General features: G+C 35.1%; 1 protein-coding gene across 8 annotated transcripts in view; it reads right to left on the bottom strand.

Annotated features, from left to right (window-relative positions):
• The window catches only part of IPO11 (importin 11), a 485,545-nt gene that overhangs the window by 297,949 nt on the left and 169,685 nt on the right, over positions 1 to 17,911 (bottom strand). For all 8 annotated transcript variants that reach the window (XM_082383170.1, XM_082383171.1, XM_082383172.1 and 5 more), the window contains 2 exons: positions 17,127 to 17,222; positions 10,332 to 10,416 (listed from right to left, as the gene is read on the bottom strand). In XM_082383170.1, coding sequence (XP_082239296.1) covers positions 10,332 to 10,416; positions 17,127 to 17,222 — 181 coding nt within the window. Of the gene's footprint in view, positions 1 to 10,331; positions 10,417 to 17,126; positions 17,223 to 17,911 lie in introns of those variants that run through there.

Genomic DNA, 17,911 nt, shown 5'->3' with positions numbered 1-17,911 from the left:
CCATTCTTGGGAAACATAATCTGTCAGAAAACTCTTATTTAAAAGCAAAAAAACAAACAAATAAAATTTCTAATAGAAAAATATAAACAAGTCATTCATCAAACAAAGGGATATAAATGAGCTACAAGCATCTGAAAAAGGCTCAGCCTCACTCATAATTAGAGAAAGTACATTAAACAACAAATTACTGCTTTCTAACTATCATATTGTCCAGGGTACAGAACAACTCATGTACCACCACCGGGCACATAAATTTAAATTGTTAGTTGTTTACCTTGAAGTGACGTGCTTACTTTCGAGAAAATGCATGCCTAATGCTCAAGTCTGAATGATCATGTTCACCTTTCAGCTGCTCTTCCACTTCCACATTCAAGTAGTGTTCATGAAAAAGGTTTAATTCAGCTCACAACTCAATCACAAAAGTACTTTTCCTCAAGACCAACCACTATCAGAGAATATTCCCATTTTGACACAGAAAATATTTAAAAGATGAGCACTCAAGAGTGGAGATATATGAAAATTAGTAATTTGTACTATGTCATCAAAGACATTCTTAAATGAAACTGGCTTTAAAAAACAAAAAACTAAGTGTACGGTAGTGGAGAATATGATGACTGCTAGTATAGTTTGCTGTCACTGACCTTATTAATGCTGAAGTGCCAGCAGTTATACCCACCACTGGGTACCCAACATTGTTTTAGCACCACCGGTACAAATGTTCACACAATGAAAAGGGAAATAATGTCTTAGTATTATTATGAAATCATTATTATTATTATTATTATGAAACAGTAATACTGTTGAAAGGGTCTGGGGAACCCCTAGTTATCTGTGGGCTACACTTTGAGAACTGCTGCACAAGAGATGCATGGGATGGAGATCCATTCAATGGAATGTCATCGTGTGCAGCTATTAGAAGAAATAATGCAAATCTAAATTTATGTACAGGAAATATGCTCATGCATTTACTACATTTAAGAGGAATCAAGCAGCAAAACAGAATGTATAGTGTTTCTAATTTGTGAACTACATACAGATGTTTATATATGTAAACTAAATGTTTGGAAAGATACATATAATGTTAGTAAACGTTGCGTTGGGGAAACAGTATTCCACATTATACAATGATTTTGTGATTTTTTTAAAATAAGTATAGGTTACTTTTATAATTAAAAAAAAGTCTTCAAAATAGGAACTTCCTTACGTAGAACAATTCTTTGAAAAGGCTTCTTAAATTTCCCTTTCCTCAAAAGATAGGCTCCTTATAAAAACACAATTAGCATACTGATAATTTATTGAGAAAAAGAAAGAAGCAGAAGAGGAAAGCAGGAATAGAGTAGGAAAACCCATCAGGAAGACAGTCTAAAGTTCACTAGAATGTTACCTAAGTTCTCCCAAATCAGGTCATATTCTTCATCTAAAAATATGAAGACTTTATTTACATTGAGTCAATAACACATTGCCAAAGTTTCCAAGTGAACAGTGGCAAATTACTGAACTCTTCCTGATTAAGGTTTTCAGTAACAATTCAAGTAAATAATGAATAATGAGGCTGCCTATTTTTTTAATACTCAAGAACAATACTGATGTCAGCAGGGAATTAATCTGAGATCTCAACTAAAAGCAAAAACTTAGAAGCCATCACTTTATTTAGTTCCAAGAGCATTTTCAATAGAATTTTCTTTTCTAGTGTCTTTTGATTACTATGATGTAGCCTACTGTCAAAGATCTTAACTTCTTGATCTCAGACTATTTTTTGATTAACATTTTAGCTCCGTCACAGGGAAAAACTGCTGTCTCAGGAGGATGCCTGGTTATCAATTTGTGTCTTTATTACATCTCAGTTGGATTATTCAAGTCATTATTTCCTATCCTCTTGGATGGTTTAATGTTACTTGCAATTCCACAGTTTGTAAGAGTTGAATTAACCACTGCAATAGCATATTTCAAGATATGGGGTAAGTTAAACATTGATTTTGAAGTCTCACTTGGTACAGAAAGTTTTGTTCAATCCAACTTTGAAATATTTAGTATTTTTTATATAGCTGGCCTTAGGTATATTAAAAATATACCTAGGATAACCTTTTTTACGTTTTAGCATCACCTAGAAATGAAGATAAGGATATATTAACAGCAGTATAGCAGTCAGTCAAACTTATAGGTCAAATCTAAGCAAAGCATAGATAAAAACAAGTAGATCCTCCCATTTTAAGAAACTGGCTTTGTAATAAGCTAATGGCATTGAATATTTTTTAAAAATATGTATGTATTTACCAACATACACAAGAAAATAGGTTCTGTGGGTACATAAACATGCTAGCAGAGAAAATACTGATTACAAAGATCAATGCTTTGTACATGGTGAGCATTCAAAAATGCATATGGAATGAATACAAAAGAAAAATAGTTCATTTTGAAGATGCTACTCTATTGCCACTGGGTGGAGGTCAAGAGAAGCAGTTGTGTAACTGCAGCAGGCAGAATTATTTGGTACCTGACTAAGAGTCAACAGAGAACTACTTTTAAGAGAATGGTGGACTGGGAGGATTTACACACAACTTTAATAAATTGGGCCTTAAGAGAATCAGACTGGTGAAAATATGTTAAGTGACAACCAAAAATAAGTGACAGCAAGCAAGCAATATAAAAATTTAACCAGTACAACTGCTTTACTTGCAAAATCAGAAGCAATCATTTATAGTCACTATTTTTCAAACTGTTCTTTAATATTAAAGTTTAAGAATTGAGTTTTAAAGCTTTCTAGGAGGCAGAGGAACAAAGACAAATTTTACCTATTTATAATGTTTTTTAAAATTAGATATCAATAAAAACATTCATAATGAACAATTTAGATCTGATTTTCTTGTTAACAAACCAGCTTCTGAATGGCTTTTTCCTATTATCTATCTACAGACTTTATAGATCACTATGTACCAAAGACTGAAGAAAAAAATGAAAACATCTCAGCAATTCTGAAGGGAAAAAAAAGAATCAGATGGCAGGCCATAAAGTAACAAATGTGAGTACTTCTATGTTAATGATTAAAAAGCATTCAAGCCTATACTTGTATAGTTTCATTCAAGCAGTAGCATAAAAAATATCCAGTAGTATGATAAATGAGAAAAATCTGACAATTAGTATAATAGATTTTCAGGGGCCATCTATGATACTGTTATAGGTTATGTAAACAGCCTGTAAATATTTCATATTCTCGTTGAATAAAGAAAAACCAGAAAATGGGACATCTTCCATTGTTATCAAAATAAAATTTGAAAACTTTACAAATTAAGCAGGGATTAAATAAAACAATTTTTATTTTCAGTAGTAAAAAGTTGTATCAAAAGATTATTTTAGTAATGTGAAAATAAGAGAAACGATTTTTTTTCTTTCAATACTTTAAAAATGCTGCTCTGCTACTGGCTTGCCTGCACTGTTTCCAATGACAAGTTTGCCACTGTCCTTATCTCTTTCCCTCTCTACATAATGTGTCTTTTTCCATTACGCTAGGTGGTGGATCCAAAAAGATATTGCTGTGTTTTATGTCAAAGAGTTTTCCTCTGGGAGTTTTATAGTATCCAGTCTTACATTTAGGTCTTTGATCCATTTTGAGTTTATTTTTGTGTGTGGTGTTGGAGAATGTTCTAATTTCATTCTTTCTTTTTTTTTAATTTATTAATTTTATTTATTGATTTTTGGCTGCACTGGGTCTTCGGTGCTGCATACAGGCTTTCTCTAGTTGTGGTGAGTGGGGGCTACTCTTCGTTGCAGTGCGGTGGCTTCTCTTGTTGCGGAGCATGGGCTCTAGGCACATGGGCTTCAGTAGTTGTGGCACATGGGCTCAGTAGTTGTGGCTAGTAGGCTCTAGAGCACAGGCTCAGTAGTTGTGGCGCACGGACTTAGTTGCTCCGCAGCATGTGGGATCTTCCCAGACCAGGGCTCGAACCTGTGTCCCCTGCATTGGCAGGTGGATTCTTAACCACTGTGCCACGAAGGAAGCCCCAATTTCATTCTTTTACATGTAGCTGTCCAGTTTTCCCAGCACCACTTACTGAAGAGACTGTCTTTCTCCACTGTATATTCTTGCCTCCTTTGTCATAGATTAACTGGCCATAGGTGCGTGGGTTTATCTCTGGGCTTTCTATCCTGTTCCACTGATCTATATTTCTGTTTTTGTGGCAATGACATACTGCTTTGATTACTGTAGCTTTGTAGTATAGTCTGAGGTCAGGGAGCCTGATTCCCTCAGTTGTGTTTTTCTTTCTCAAGATTGCTTTAGCTATTAAGGGTCTTTTGTGTTTCCATACAAATTTAAAATTTTGTTCTACTCTATGAAAAATGCAATTGGTAATCTGATAGAAATTGCACTGAATCTGCAGATTGTCTTGGGTAGTATAGTCATTTTGACAATATCGATTCTTCCAATCCAAGAACACAGTAAATCTTTCCATTTGTTTGTGTCATTTTTTATTTCTTTCACCAGGGTCTTATAGTTTTCGGAGTACAGGTCCTTTGTCTCCTTAGGTAGGTCGGATTTTGCTTTTAAGCTTTGTTTGGCAGGATCAGAGCAATACCTAATCTAGGGCTAATTTTGCTCCACTACTGAGGTAATACAATTCTGAGTCCTCTACCTGATACTCTGTAAATTCTGAGATTTCCACTCTGACATGAGGGACTACTCCCTGCTCTGTGTCAGCTCTGAGTATTGTTCTCATAACAATCCATTCTGGAGGTTCTTTCTCTGGACTTGGGTAACTTCTGCACTTGTATGTGCTAATCAGTACTCAGGTGAAGACTGAGAGGGGACCCACTGAAGATCCCCAAAATTCTATGTGAGCAGCTTCCTCTTCCCTGGTAGTCTGAGCCACTCTGGTGTCCTCAGATTTCCAGCTTCCTCTCCTCAAATCAGAGAGACCACTGGGCTCCCTAGGCCACTCTCTGGAAACTGAAGGCAGTAAGATGTGGCAATCACAGCAGGCTCACAGTGTCTGTTTTTTGTTTCTCAGGGATCATTATCTTTTGTATTCTGATCTCCAATATCTTTTTTAAAATGCAGGTGGTAAAGGTAGTCAAAACATACAGAAAAGTTGCTACATAAGTCTAGCAGAAGGCAAGATTATTTCTGTAACTGGGTATGGGTAGGAAAGGTGATCAGTGAGAAGAGAGAGTACCTCATGAGAAAAATGGCAAAAGAGTAAGCTGAGTGGAGAGAAGGAGGATAAAGGGGCTACTCCAGATGGAAGGACTAGTATGAACTCCATAACAGAGACAAAAAAACATAGATATGAACGGAGATAAGTTATTTGGTTTAGGAGACAGTGTGGGGAAAAAGGAAGCCAAGGCTCAAAAGCTTGGCTGGAATCATACTACAGAGGTCTGTAAAGATTAACAAGGAGTTAAATTCTTATTGCAGTGGTTCTCAACCCTGGTTGTACATCCAAATAATATGTGCCCCTTTAAAGAAATATGTATGCTTGATTCCCAGGCCCAGAAATGTAGTAGGTCTAAAGCAGGGAGGCAAAGGATATGGTTTGCCCAAAGTTAAAAACAGCAGAAAAACAAGGAAATCTAGGTTAAAAGCTGGGAAAGTGATTATGAAAACAAGGACGAATTATGGGGCTCCAGATAAAGGTACAAAACAGATTTACCAGGAGAAAAGGAATAGTTAGTAAGGAAGAAGAAGAGGTTGTGATGAGAGAGAAATGTCAGAGTTCAGGATTTTGGATGAGATCAGTTCCAAATTAGGATAAGTTCAAGATTTAGCATGAGAAATAGAGTTGAAAAATGTAACAGAATTGGGCAAGTTGAGGAAAAGCAGAAAGCTCTAAATTCATAACCAGCGTGACATTTCATGCAAGTTGAATACTAAAGAGTATTTTCAACAGTTGTATAATTTACCTTGATTACTCAATGTTATAGGGTAAGGATTCTCAAAAGGCAGTTCAGAAACCACCAATAATAAGATAATGGATTAATCTCATATTATTTGTAAAATAAAAATGTCTTTTTAACATGCATTTCAAAATTGAATTAAACTGATATTGAATTAAGAAGAAGACAGTACCTTATTAGTGACAATCAAATACAATTTTGTCTTTCTACTAGTTCTGCTGAGTTTTTTAGAGGTAAATGGGAACAGGCAAAAGAATAATCTTACTGGTTCTCAGTGATCAAAACTGTTCAGGCCTAGGGTCAGGACAGGAATAAAGACGCAGACATAGAGAGTGGACTTGAGGACACGGGGAGAGGGAAGGGTAAGCTGGGACGAAGTGAGAGAGTGGCATGGACTTATATATACTACCAAATGTAAAATAGATAGCTAGTGGGAAGCAGCCGCATAGCAAAGAGAGATCAGCTTGGTGCTTTGTGACCACCTAGAGGGGTGGAATGGGGAGGGTGGGAGGGAGACACAAGAGGGAGGGGATATGGGGATATATGTATACGTATAGCTAATTCACTTTGTTATACAGCAGAAACTAACACACCATTGTAAAGCAATTATACTCCAATAAAGATATTTTTTAAATAAATAAATAAATATTATGTAACAACCGAAAATTTTAAAAAAACCTGTTCAGGGAGAGTTTACAATGTCCCACCCCAAACCACCACTATAGTGCACCCTGCTGACATTATATTTGAACTAAAAATTTACAAAACGACATTGTGGAATATTTGCAACTGATAATAAGGTAACTTTCCCTCCAACAATGTATTCTATATTCCAAATGTAAGTAAAAGTCTGAGGAAAACTACTGTATTTCATAGTTAGGCAAATAAGTTTTCAGGGAGAGTTGATGAGAAGGAAGGAAGCTGAAGGGAGAGGGAGAAGAGGGAGGGAAACAGAGGCAGAAGTGGAGGAAGAGGCCGTCTATCTGCTCTCAGAAAGAGAAATATCAGGTACCTGTAGGCTATGATTTTCAGACAAGTTCCACTCCCACAATGCAGCACTTGGCCCTCCCTGACCCAGCACGGTATTTGGCAATAGCAGCACAGGAGACAATACTCACTCGAAGGCAAAATGCAAGGCATGCTCAGGATTTATTATATTTGCCACAAGATTTAGGATCTGGTCATGAATTTATCAAATAAAATGCAAGCCAACCTAACATATCATCAATTTGCTTAGCTGTGCTACAGCAAAAGCAGAAGACCATATGAATGATGTTTAGATAGACCTTTATTTGTGCTACTGCTTCTACTAGCACAAGTGAGTGAGAAGCTAGTGTAGTTTTAATAATGTTCAACTTATTTATACCCCATTATCAATTAAAGCATCTATTAAGTATGTATAAAACTAGATTATTATTTACAGAAACAGATTATCAAAATATTTCTAGGGCTTAAACTTTAACAGGAAAGCATGATCAACACAGCTTTACTTATTATATCAAATGTTTCATTAATAATGCTTTCTTAGCAGGTACCAAAGCATTGCCAGAAAGCATTAATATGCTCAAAAACTTAAATTTGAGAAGCGTCAATGTATAAATGCCTAGTATGTCACATTTCACAAAAAAAGAAATTATAAGGAACTTAAAATGTTAAGGTATTAGCTAGATTCTTTATAGAAGAGGTCATGGAATTACCATTCTACTACTGGAGTATACTGGACAGAGAGGAAACTTAGAAATGAAGTGAAACGCTTAAGCTACGTTCAATCTTCTCAGAATTAGTTCCCCCCAAATAGATAGAACAGAGAAGAGCTGGATAAAAAAGCACACAATCAAAAGTCTGGACAGCTTAATAGCTTTCCTGAACAGAAATTTCATCCTTATTTAAGATGAAATATAGAGAATTCTCATAAACGTATGGAAAATCATTTGGCACATTTGATATAATACTAATCACCACCTTTCTGAATTATAATCACTGCTGCTTCGCTCTACCAAAGCAGCTACTGAAATGAAGACGCCACGTTTTGGGACTACTTTAAGACAACAATGACAGTCAGTAAATCAGACTTTCAACTATGTAATCTTGGAATCAAGCAGCTACACTTTTTCTTCCAAGTAAATAAAAAATTTCATTTTAAAATGAAAAAACTCTTTGATGTTAGATTGGTTTTTCTTTTGAATAATAATTCATAATCACCTACCAGCAAACACTTCCGTTTGAAACTACAACCAAGACACATTTAGATAATTCTCAAAAAATTTCTAATGTTAAAGACATCACAGTACAAGAATGATGATATAATTACAGAAAGAAAATACATAATTTATTCTTGTAACCCCAAAGATACAGTGAAACTAATTTTGTTTGTTTTTGAAAAGTTACTGAAAAATTAGCACTGTATTCATAATTATATTTATTCAAGGCTAAGATACATAATCTCAGCATTAATCATAAACACTGTGGTATTTATCAGCATAAGACTAAAAGCCTTATGGCTAAGGCACTGGAAATCTTAATAGAGATGACAATATAAATCTACATCAAATAGCTACTGTGACGACTAATTTCAAATAAAATCAGCCACTTTAAAAAATAAAAGTTGTTCTATAAATCAATACTACCTAAAATAGAACAATAATGATAAAATAATGAGTTCTCAAATAAAATTTAGGATCACAAAACTGAATCAAAGAACTTTAAGGGTTATTTCGAAAACTATGTTCTTACACTGCTCTCTGAGATAGTACTGCGCTTACCTTCAAAATAAAGTTAGAATTAAAATTACTACTCTATGATGTTACTAAGGATTCTATACGTAATGAAGAACAGACCTGGGTAGATCAATTTGCAAAGGGCAGATCTACCAGACTAACCGTGTTACTAAAGTGTACAAAAAGCTGATGTGAAAGGAAGCAGAATACCTATTATTCATTTATAAGTTCAGAACATTATTAAGAAAAATGTTATCGTATTTTTCTATAACACCAATGATATATTCAAGGCTTAAAAAAGTAGAGGTGAAAGAGGGGGAAAGACAAATTGTTACGTTCTACCAAAAGGTTATCATTATTCTAAGTGAAGAAAATACATTTTCCATGTATTTAGGATACTGCTTAGCAGTCTCATTTCATGGGAGAAGTATTTCCAGAGGTATATTCACAATTGAAAACTTCACTAGGACACTAGATAGTGGGGAAAGAAAGGAATGGTATTAAGAGCTTTAAAAAAAAAAATCAAATAGTTTTTTAGCTCATAGTCCTTGGAATTTGCTAATCCAATTTCCCCCTCATTTCTCAGATGAGGAAATGATTCTCAAGAGACAAGGTGACTTCCTCAAGGTCATCATTAACAACACAAACAGGACTAGAATTCAGGTTTTATGAACTCTTGGATATTGTCCTTTCCTCTACACTAGTGCTAGGGAAATGACATCTAGCATAAAAACAAAGTAAAATGGATTAAACTCAAACACAGTTTAAAAGAAGGCTGGTCTGTCAGAGCCGTGCTTAGCTATACACCTAGGATGAAGCCCTTGAGGATCAATGTGGGATAATTCAAGGAGTGAATATCATGAGTAGACTAATGATAGCCAACACCTACAAAGTAATTATTAGGTGTTCAGCATTATCTATCTCATGACCATTTTATATATTAATTTATTTATTCTATTTTTGAGGTAGAGAGTGCTGTTGTTCTCAATTGCGAATGAGGACAGAAAGTACAATGAAGTTAATAACTGGTGAGGTCAGGAGACTAGAGCAGATTCCAAGAGAAAAAGGAGAAAAAGTTTATTTAAGTAACTATTTTATATTCACGTGTCAAAGTATTTAAAAATTCATGATTATAATTAATTTTAGAGGTAAGATATTTTAGATGTTTCCTATTTTTTGTTCCTTTTTCTTATCAGACTCCTGTAGAGAGAGTTATGGTTTTCAAAACAATTTAGCAGTTAATTTAAAGGCATTCTTATAAAGGCTTGTAATGATTTCAAAATCATTATAAGATCCATGAAATAGGGAATAAAGAAATTTCAATAAATCTCAAAACAGAAGAATTAGCATTACAATTTAAATAAGGTTTGAGGGTCACATGGTTCCTGTAAGTAAAGGAGTAAACCCTCTGCTAAGACAAGAAACAATTATTTCAGATCAAAAGTTAAACTCAACTTCCTGTACTATGAATGCAATTTATCTGTTTTAGTATTATACCCCAAATTTCATAACTCAGTTATCTTACATTAATTCTGCAACAGGGTCAGGAGAATGGATGGATGGATGGATGGATGGATGGATGGATGGATGGATGGAAGGAAGGAAGGAAGGAAGGAAGGAAGGAAGGAAGGAAGGAAGAATGGACCACCACATATTTTGAAACCTCCAGAATATAATGACGATATATGGTTTTCCCAGATTTTAGAAGCTACTTTTGTAACTTACCATCTTTTTCCTCTTATCCTGTTCTGTGGGTGGCTCTTCATCTTCTGTTACTTTTGGTTCTTCAAGATGAGACATTAACATACAGCTGCAGTTTTTAAAAAAATGTTTTAAATAAATTTAAAGGTCTATAATATACTAAAAACAAACCTCAAAATACTGAGAACAATAATGCTTCTATGTACCAATATGTGAGGAATAGCTAGATAAATTAGATGTATAATTAAAAAGTTTAATTATGAAAAGATATCTCACTTTTAAAAGGGTGACACCAAAGAAAACTTAGAGCATTTTGCTTCAGTATTTAGGTAATAAATTCTAAGAAATTTATTTATAGGCAACTTTTGAACCATAAATCACTTGACAAAGCAAGGTATACCTTTTATACCTTTCTAAAAAATGATACTTACAAACACTTAAAATTAATACTTCTTTTACCACTAATCTTCATATGTCTAATTATTTATGTTTCATAACAGTAACAGAAATTTAAATAGTAACATCATTAAAACACTATTAATTATGTAACAATCTACTTCGTGCTCCAAATTACATTACTATGCTATGAGGAACCTGTCCCTGATAGCACTTGTACCAGCAGGACAGTTATAAATCATTTTATTTTGATTATCTGCACTACTGCTCTTCACCATTAGCAGAAATAATAGAAATATAGCTTCCTATTCAGTCAACACTGGTTCCAGGGAGACAAGATATGAATATTGTCTAGTGAATCAAGCTGATAGAACAAATGTCACTGTTCCTAATTTAGAATAGAATTCAGTAATTTATCAGAGTCATAGGTTCTTAACCAATAAACTGTGGCAAAGAAAGCTTCGCTTCTCTTATGTTTTGTGGCAAGTACAGGAGAAGGACACTTCCTGACTCAGCCGTGTAAATAACTTTTGATTCAGGGTTTAAGACAAGCGCTGACACCAGAAACCTGATCAGGCTCACTCTTGCAGGGGACGTGAATGTCCTTTTATCCTTAATCCCCCACCATTAAAAAAATAATTTCTGGAACAACTGTCTCTGATGAGTCAGTACACCTGGTGGGATCAAACAGTAAGAACCTTAAACTGGAAATCAGAAGCCCTGAAAAACAGCAAGAGCTCAATCTCTAACTCACTTCATGGCTTTAACCTCTTGGAACTGCAATGCTTTCGTCCACCATGATATACAGTTGACTCTTCAACAACATGGGTTTGAACTGCAGGGGTCCAGTTATACGCAGATTTTTTTCAACAGTAAATACTACAGTACTACACGATCCCTCGTTGGTTGAATCCAAGGACGTGGAACCAGAGGAACTGTGGGTATGATGACCAACTATAAGGTATACTTGGGTTTTCAAATTCAAAGAGGGTGGGTGCCCCAATCCCCGAGTTGTTCAAGGTCAACTATAAAATGATATAGCACAACTAGTTGGCCAAGGAACTCTGGCACAAAGTTGGAAAATTATGACATTATTATCTCAACCCAAAAGGTATTTAATAAACTAAAACGTTTAGAAAAAGTCTAGATCCCAGTTTGTATTTTAGAACTGAATAATAAGATGGAGTTCCTTCACTTAAGCTATTTTAAGTCTGCTGCAGACTTGAATTTTAACTGCAATAGATCTGGATCTCCATGGAAGTATGCTTTGTACTGCATCAAATCCCTTCACTACATTCCAAAATCTGTCAACTTACTTGTATAGTAAAAAACTCTCTGTTCTCCCTTCCCTAAGTTAAAAGATTTATCACACTAATAATAAAGTATATTCTGGATATAAATATACACACTTTTTCCCCAGAGAGCAGGATATTTTTACTTTACAATTCTGCAAATTGCATTCATTTGGGTCTCTGAAAGGTAGAAAGTGGAAAAAAACAACAAAAAAATTGAATCGAAAAGCCCAAAGCTGAAATTCTCTCCTGCAAGAGAATCTCCAATTAAAAGTCAAATCTTGGGGACTTCCCTGGTGGTCCAATGGTTAAGAAGCTGCCTTCCAAGGCAGGGGACGCGGGTTCGATCCCTGGTCGGGGAACTAAGATCCAACCTGCCACGGGGCAACTAAGCCCTAGTGCCCGTGCACCACAACTACTGAGCTGCGTGCTCTGGAGCCCAGGCACCACAACGAGAGAGGAGCCCACGTGCCGCAATGAAGCGCTCGCGTGCCGCAACTAAGACCCGACAAAAGCCATAAATAAATACATACATACATACATACATACATACATAGATGTCAAATCTCATTTTGTTGACAAAGATTAAAGATAGGGAATCATGTTTTACATAAAAAGCATGGTGAGAATTAACAGAATTCTAGTAAGCTAAAATGTGTGCGCTGTGAATGTAGTAATAGTAATAAAATAATAACAACAACAGTTTAAAATAGGGACAATTAACATGTGAGCATAGGCAGCCACCCTCACATCCTACTCTCGTCCACTGAATACATCCAGGCGCTCTAGTCTGCTAACTCGGAATCTTTCCCAACAAGAAACTCCAACCAGCCAAACACAACCAACAGTGTTAGCATGCAACATGAAATCTTTTAAATTATTTCTGGTTTAAAGGTACACCTTTCATTTAGTCTATACAAACCCACTTCTTAAGGTTTTAATAAAACTAGAACTGACATTATTCCATTGGTCTCTGCAGTGGACACTTAGGGTGCCTACATAATCGCCCTCCTTCCTAACAGAGCCCTGAACTTGTCGGTTATCCTCCTCTTGCATGTCACCATATGCTTCAGAAAAAGCTGATCTGAGCCCCAGGTGCCAGTGGCTCAGTAAGCAATCACGGCAATCGTATTCCCTTAGTTAATGACTGCTTTCAACAGGAGCATGTTTAAGAAATTCTAGCCAATTAGACATGAAGGGAAGTCTGATGAAATGACTTCTAGAAAAGTGTCCTATGATGTTAAAAAGACATAAGGAAAAAGAAGATTACTTGCTGGCACTGGCACTGTCATGAACTGTAATGCCTAGAAGTACTTTCTGACGATTAGAGAAAGTAGCCTGCATATGAAGTTAATGTGTTGAGGGGATGGAGTAGAAAGAACCTGGTCTTTAAAGATATTGTGAGGTCACAAGTAGCTAATCCTAGAGCCTCTTACCTGCAGTTGTTTTGTTGTAAGGGATAACAAATTTTTTATTGTTAAAGACAGCTGACTCAGGGTTTCTCTTACTTGCAGCTGAAAAATCCTTTTAGTCCTTTATATAAATATCTTATCAAAAATTCATTTCTGGGCTCAGGCCAAGAAACAGTCTCCCTCCCTTGATACACCTACTTCCCTCTACATGAAAACAGGAACTAGGTAATTCCTAATGTTTCTCTTTGCCCTGGTAGTTAGCAAGATCAGGGCTGTTTTACATCTAGATGCCACATGTTTCGCCATTCAACCTTGTTTAAATTCCTTCAATCCTGTGTTAATAGTTTTCAGTCATAATGAGCATGAGCTTTTCTTATTCACTGCCTCAAATCCTTCTATGACCACTAGACTGAAAACAAGCAACTAACTAAAGGTTGTATATTAGCAGTATAGACAAAGTGCCACAAAGGAACAGAGAAGGATGCAATGAATTCTTCCTGAGAATATGGAAAGGAATCTTAGAGGTAGGTATTTGCAAAGAAGGGCAAAGCTAAGGGTGTGACATGCCAAGAAGAAATGTTGAGTCAAGCCATGTGTATAAAAGGAAATGGCACATTTGGGGAAGAAGGAAGAATCTAGGGAGGAAGAGACAAGGCTAATAATGTAAACTGAGGATCAGCAAAGAATACCGCCCCATCAACTTTATAAGAAACTGGGCTTTTAATTTTAAGAAATGGAGCAGAATGGATCAGAAGGGTAAAATGGGAGAGAGACGCCAAGGAGGTCACTGAGACCAACATAAGTTAGGATAATATACAGGGGATAATTTAGAGTCAAGGAACCAAGGCTGCTTCTGATATCCTCTATTCCATTCTGAAGAGCTATCTGGTGGGTTAATGTATCAAGTGAAGGGAGAAAAATGCTTATAAAAGCCTAAATTTTATTTTTGTTTAAAAAAAAAAGCTATATCCTTGATGGCTGGTATGTTTTATACTCTCTAACTATAAAAAACACAATTTATGAGTCTCTTTCAAATAAATTTTAGTGGCTCTAAGCTTCCTGAAATGCTGGCTAAATCCTTTCTTATTACTTCCCAAATTTTGGCAATAGGTTGTCAATCTCACCTCCCTTTGTGCCTGAAAACAATGTATAATTTAAGGAAAAAAAGGGAAGCCACTCTAACCAAAGACAAGCAGAAGGCAAATTACAGGTGTCATTAATATATTTTCCTGGTTTAATAAAATAAGAACTCTACTAACTAAAATACAAACATATAAAGAAACTCATGCAAAAAGATGAAACTAGACCACACACCATACACAAAAATTAACTCAAAATGAATCAAAGACTTGAACATAAGACCTGAAACAATAAAACTCCTAGGAGAAAACATAAGTGGTTAGCTCCTTGACATTGATCTTGGTGATGATTTTTTGGATCTGCTCCAAAAGCAAAGGCAACAAAAACAAACAAGTGGGACTACATCAAACCAAAAGGAAATCATCAAAAAAATGAAAAGGCAACTTACTGGATGACAGAAAATATTTGTAAATCATGTATTTGATAAGGGGTTAATATCCAAAATATATAAAAATAATTCAATTCAATACCCAAAAAATCAAACAATCTGATTAAAAAACAGGCAGAGAATCTGCACAGACATTTTTCCAAATAAGACATATGAAAGATCTCAACATCACCAATCATTAGGGAGATGAAAATCAAAAACACAATGAGATATCACCTCACACCTGTTAGAATGGCTAGCCTCAAAAAGACAAGAGATAACAAATGTTGGCAAGGATTGTGGAGAAAAGGGAACCCTTGTGCATTATTGGTAGAAATGTAAATTGCTGCAGCCACTGTGGAAAATAGTATGGAGGCTCCTCCAAAAATCAAAAACAGGACTACTACATAAATCAGCAATTCCACTTTGGGGTATTTATCTGAAGAAAAACACTAATTCAAACAGATATATGCACCTCCCATATCTGGGAGACCAGATAATGGTCTCCCAGTCAGTCTGTTGTGCTTACATCCAACATTTTCCTTTTACAAACCAAAACTTCCCTCATGGCTGAGTGTGGCATATTGAGTCAAAAGACCTTGGTTCTAGTCCTGACTCTTCCACTAATTTGCTGTGTCACTGCACTTTTCTGAGCTTCTGTAACCTATCTTTTAAATAATGAAACTACACTAGATAATTTCTAAACTTTATTTCTAACAACTTCCTGACTCTCATCGCTTCCAGTTAACACACTATGCCTTTTCTTTCTCTGACACTCTATTAAAGCACAATCTGGAATTCTACTGTTTTGTGTGCTTTGTTCAAAACATATATCGTTGTCTTTACACATTACTAGTGTTTTCATGGTGCTATTGTTAGACACACCCTCCCCCTAACCAAATTATATACTCCAAAGAAGACAGGGAACATTTGAATATAACCTAAATATTTCACAAATAGTTATAAACTTTGTCGCATATTATGTATGTAAGCACAATATTTATAGTCATGTGCTATAATCCCTACATTAACTTTTTAAAAATTGCCTACACACATAAAATGGTTTGTTATTTTGGGTTTGTAATCACAAAAGTTTGAGGTTTCCATGTCATCTGAACTCCTATGTTCCCGAAAGCTAAGTTACACACCAGAAACATTTTGTTTATACATGTTAAACATGTTATACATGTTTCAACTACATATATCTACTTTCCATATTTTTCAACAAAGTATGATTCGAATGGCAATCTTTCTCATTTGCTATAGATGGTTTTATAAAAAGCAAGGAAAATAGGCTAAGTACATTACTGAGAAGTCAAGCCTTGCTTATCATTATATGAAACATGCCTTAAATTAATAGCAATATTAAGAAAGATATGATAATTCTATTATAAATAACAGGATATAATGATAAAAAATTTTTTCACATTAATAGTTATATAAATGTGAGATTATCAGCATTCCTGATAACATAATTTTAACTAATCTCCCAAAGAATACACAGTTGACCCTTGAACAACACGGATTTGAACATGTGTAGATTTTTTTCAATAAATTCGTATTACAGTGCTACACATATTACAGTACTACACAACCTGTGGTTGGTTGAATCCATAAATGTGGAATCGCAGATACAGAGAGGGTCAACTGTAAAGTTATATGTGGAGTTTCAACTGTGCAGAGGGTTGGCGTCCCTAACCCCCACGTTGTTCAATAATCAACTGTAATTTTAACTACTCTCTTTTGGAAGTAGTCAAGTACCATATGACCCTCTAATATCTTAAAGGTGCCAGTGATGCTTCAACCAGTCAAATACAAATATAGGATGCTAATCCATTCCCCTTTCTCCATAACTCGCCTGAAGGGCAGGGGAACATTGTTAGTGGAAAAAAAGAACATACTATTCAAAATATCTTAAAAGAGAAATTTATATGTTAAAATACACTTGGAATTTTTTTAAAAACCTAATGTCAAATCATAAAATGATGATTAGACCAAAGAAGTCCAATTGAGAATTTCACTATAACAAAACTAAGCTTATCTCAAGATCAAACAATATTATAAGCAAAGTAACAAAAATATTTTTCTTTTATAAAGACAAAATTTAAAAGTTGCCATACCATGCGTATATGGTTATAGTAAACAAAAATAATGCAGGATATAATTAATTACTCCCCAAGTCAAAGTGCAATTAATTAAATGATCCACCTACTCTTTATAAGTTCCCGTTTCAGGATCTTCTGTCATAACATCATGTAGGCCCTCCACTGAGATGTTTATAATCCCACAGAATTTATCCTGGATAACACTAGAATAAAAGGAGAGCAAAACAGGTTAAAATGGAGTATTTCAACAGGTAATTCTTTTTTTTCCTCTTAATTAGCCTCTTGAACATGAAGAGAAATTTTAGTCTGAAAGTACAAAAGAAACTTTCAAAATGTATTTCTTAAAGCAGAAATTGTACTTTGCATATTACATTAAAATTTTCTTCACTAGATTACCAGTATGCTTAAATACTTAGGTGGGTAGATCAGATGGGAAAGAGATGCTTTAATATTCTTTAATTTATTATAATAGTCTTGTGTTAATGTCATAACTAAAAGAATAAAGGTACAAAATTTTGAATATCAAGTCTCTACTCCTGAGGAAAAAGACAAGCAATAGACTGGGAAAAAATATCTGTAAAACATAAATCTGATGAAGAACTTGGCGCTGAAAACTCAGATGACAACACAATTTAAAAATGGACAAAAATTTGAACAGATACTTCACCAAAGAAGATAATACAGATGAGCACTTGAAAAAATGCTCAATACCATTCGTCATCAGAGAAACGCAAATTAAAACTGTAACGAAAATTTTTTTTTTTGGCCGCACCATTCGGCTTGCTCGGGATCTTGGTTCCCTGACCAGGGATTGAACCCAGGCCCTTGCAGTGAAAGTGCCAAGTTCTAACCACTGGACTGCCAGGGAATTCCCTGTAATGAGATTTTAATA

The sequence above is a fragment of the Balaenoptera borealis genome, assembly GCF_965194805.1.
Source record: "Balaenoptera borealis genome assembly, chromosome: 2".
NCBI classification, from domain to species: domain Eukaryota; kingdom Metazoa; phylum Chordata; class Mammalia; order Artiodactyla; family Balaenopteridae; genus Balaenoptera; species Balaenoptera borealis.
This window is presented reverse-complemented; position numbering and strand designations above follow the sequence as displayed.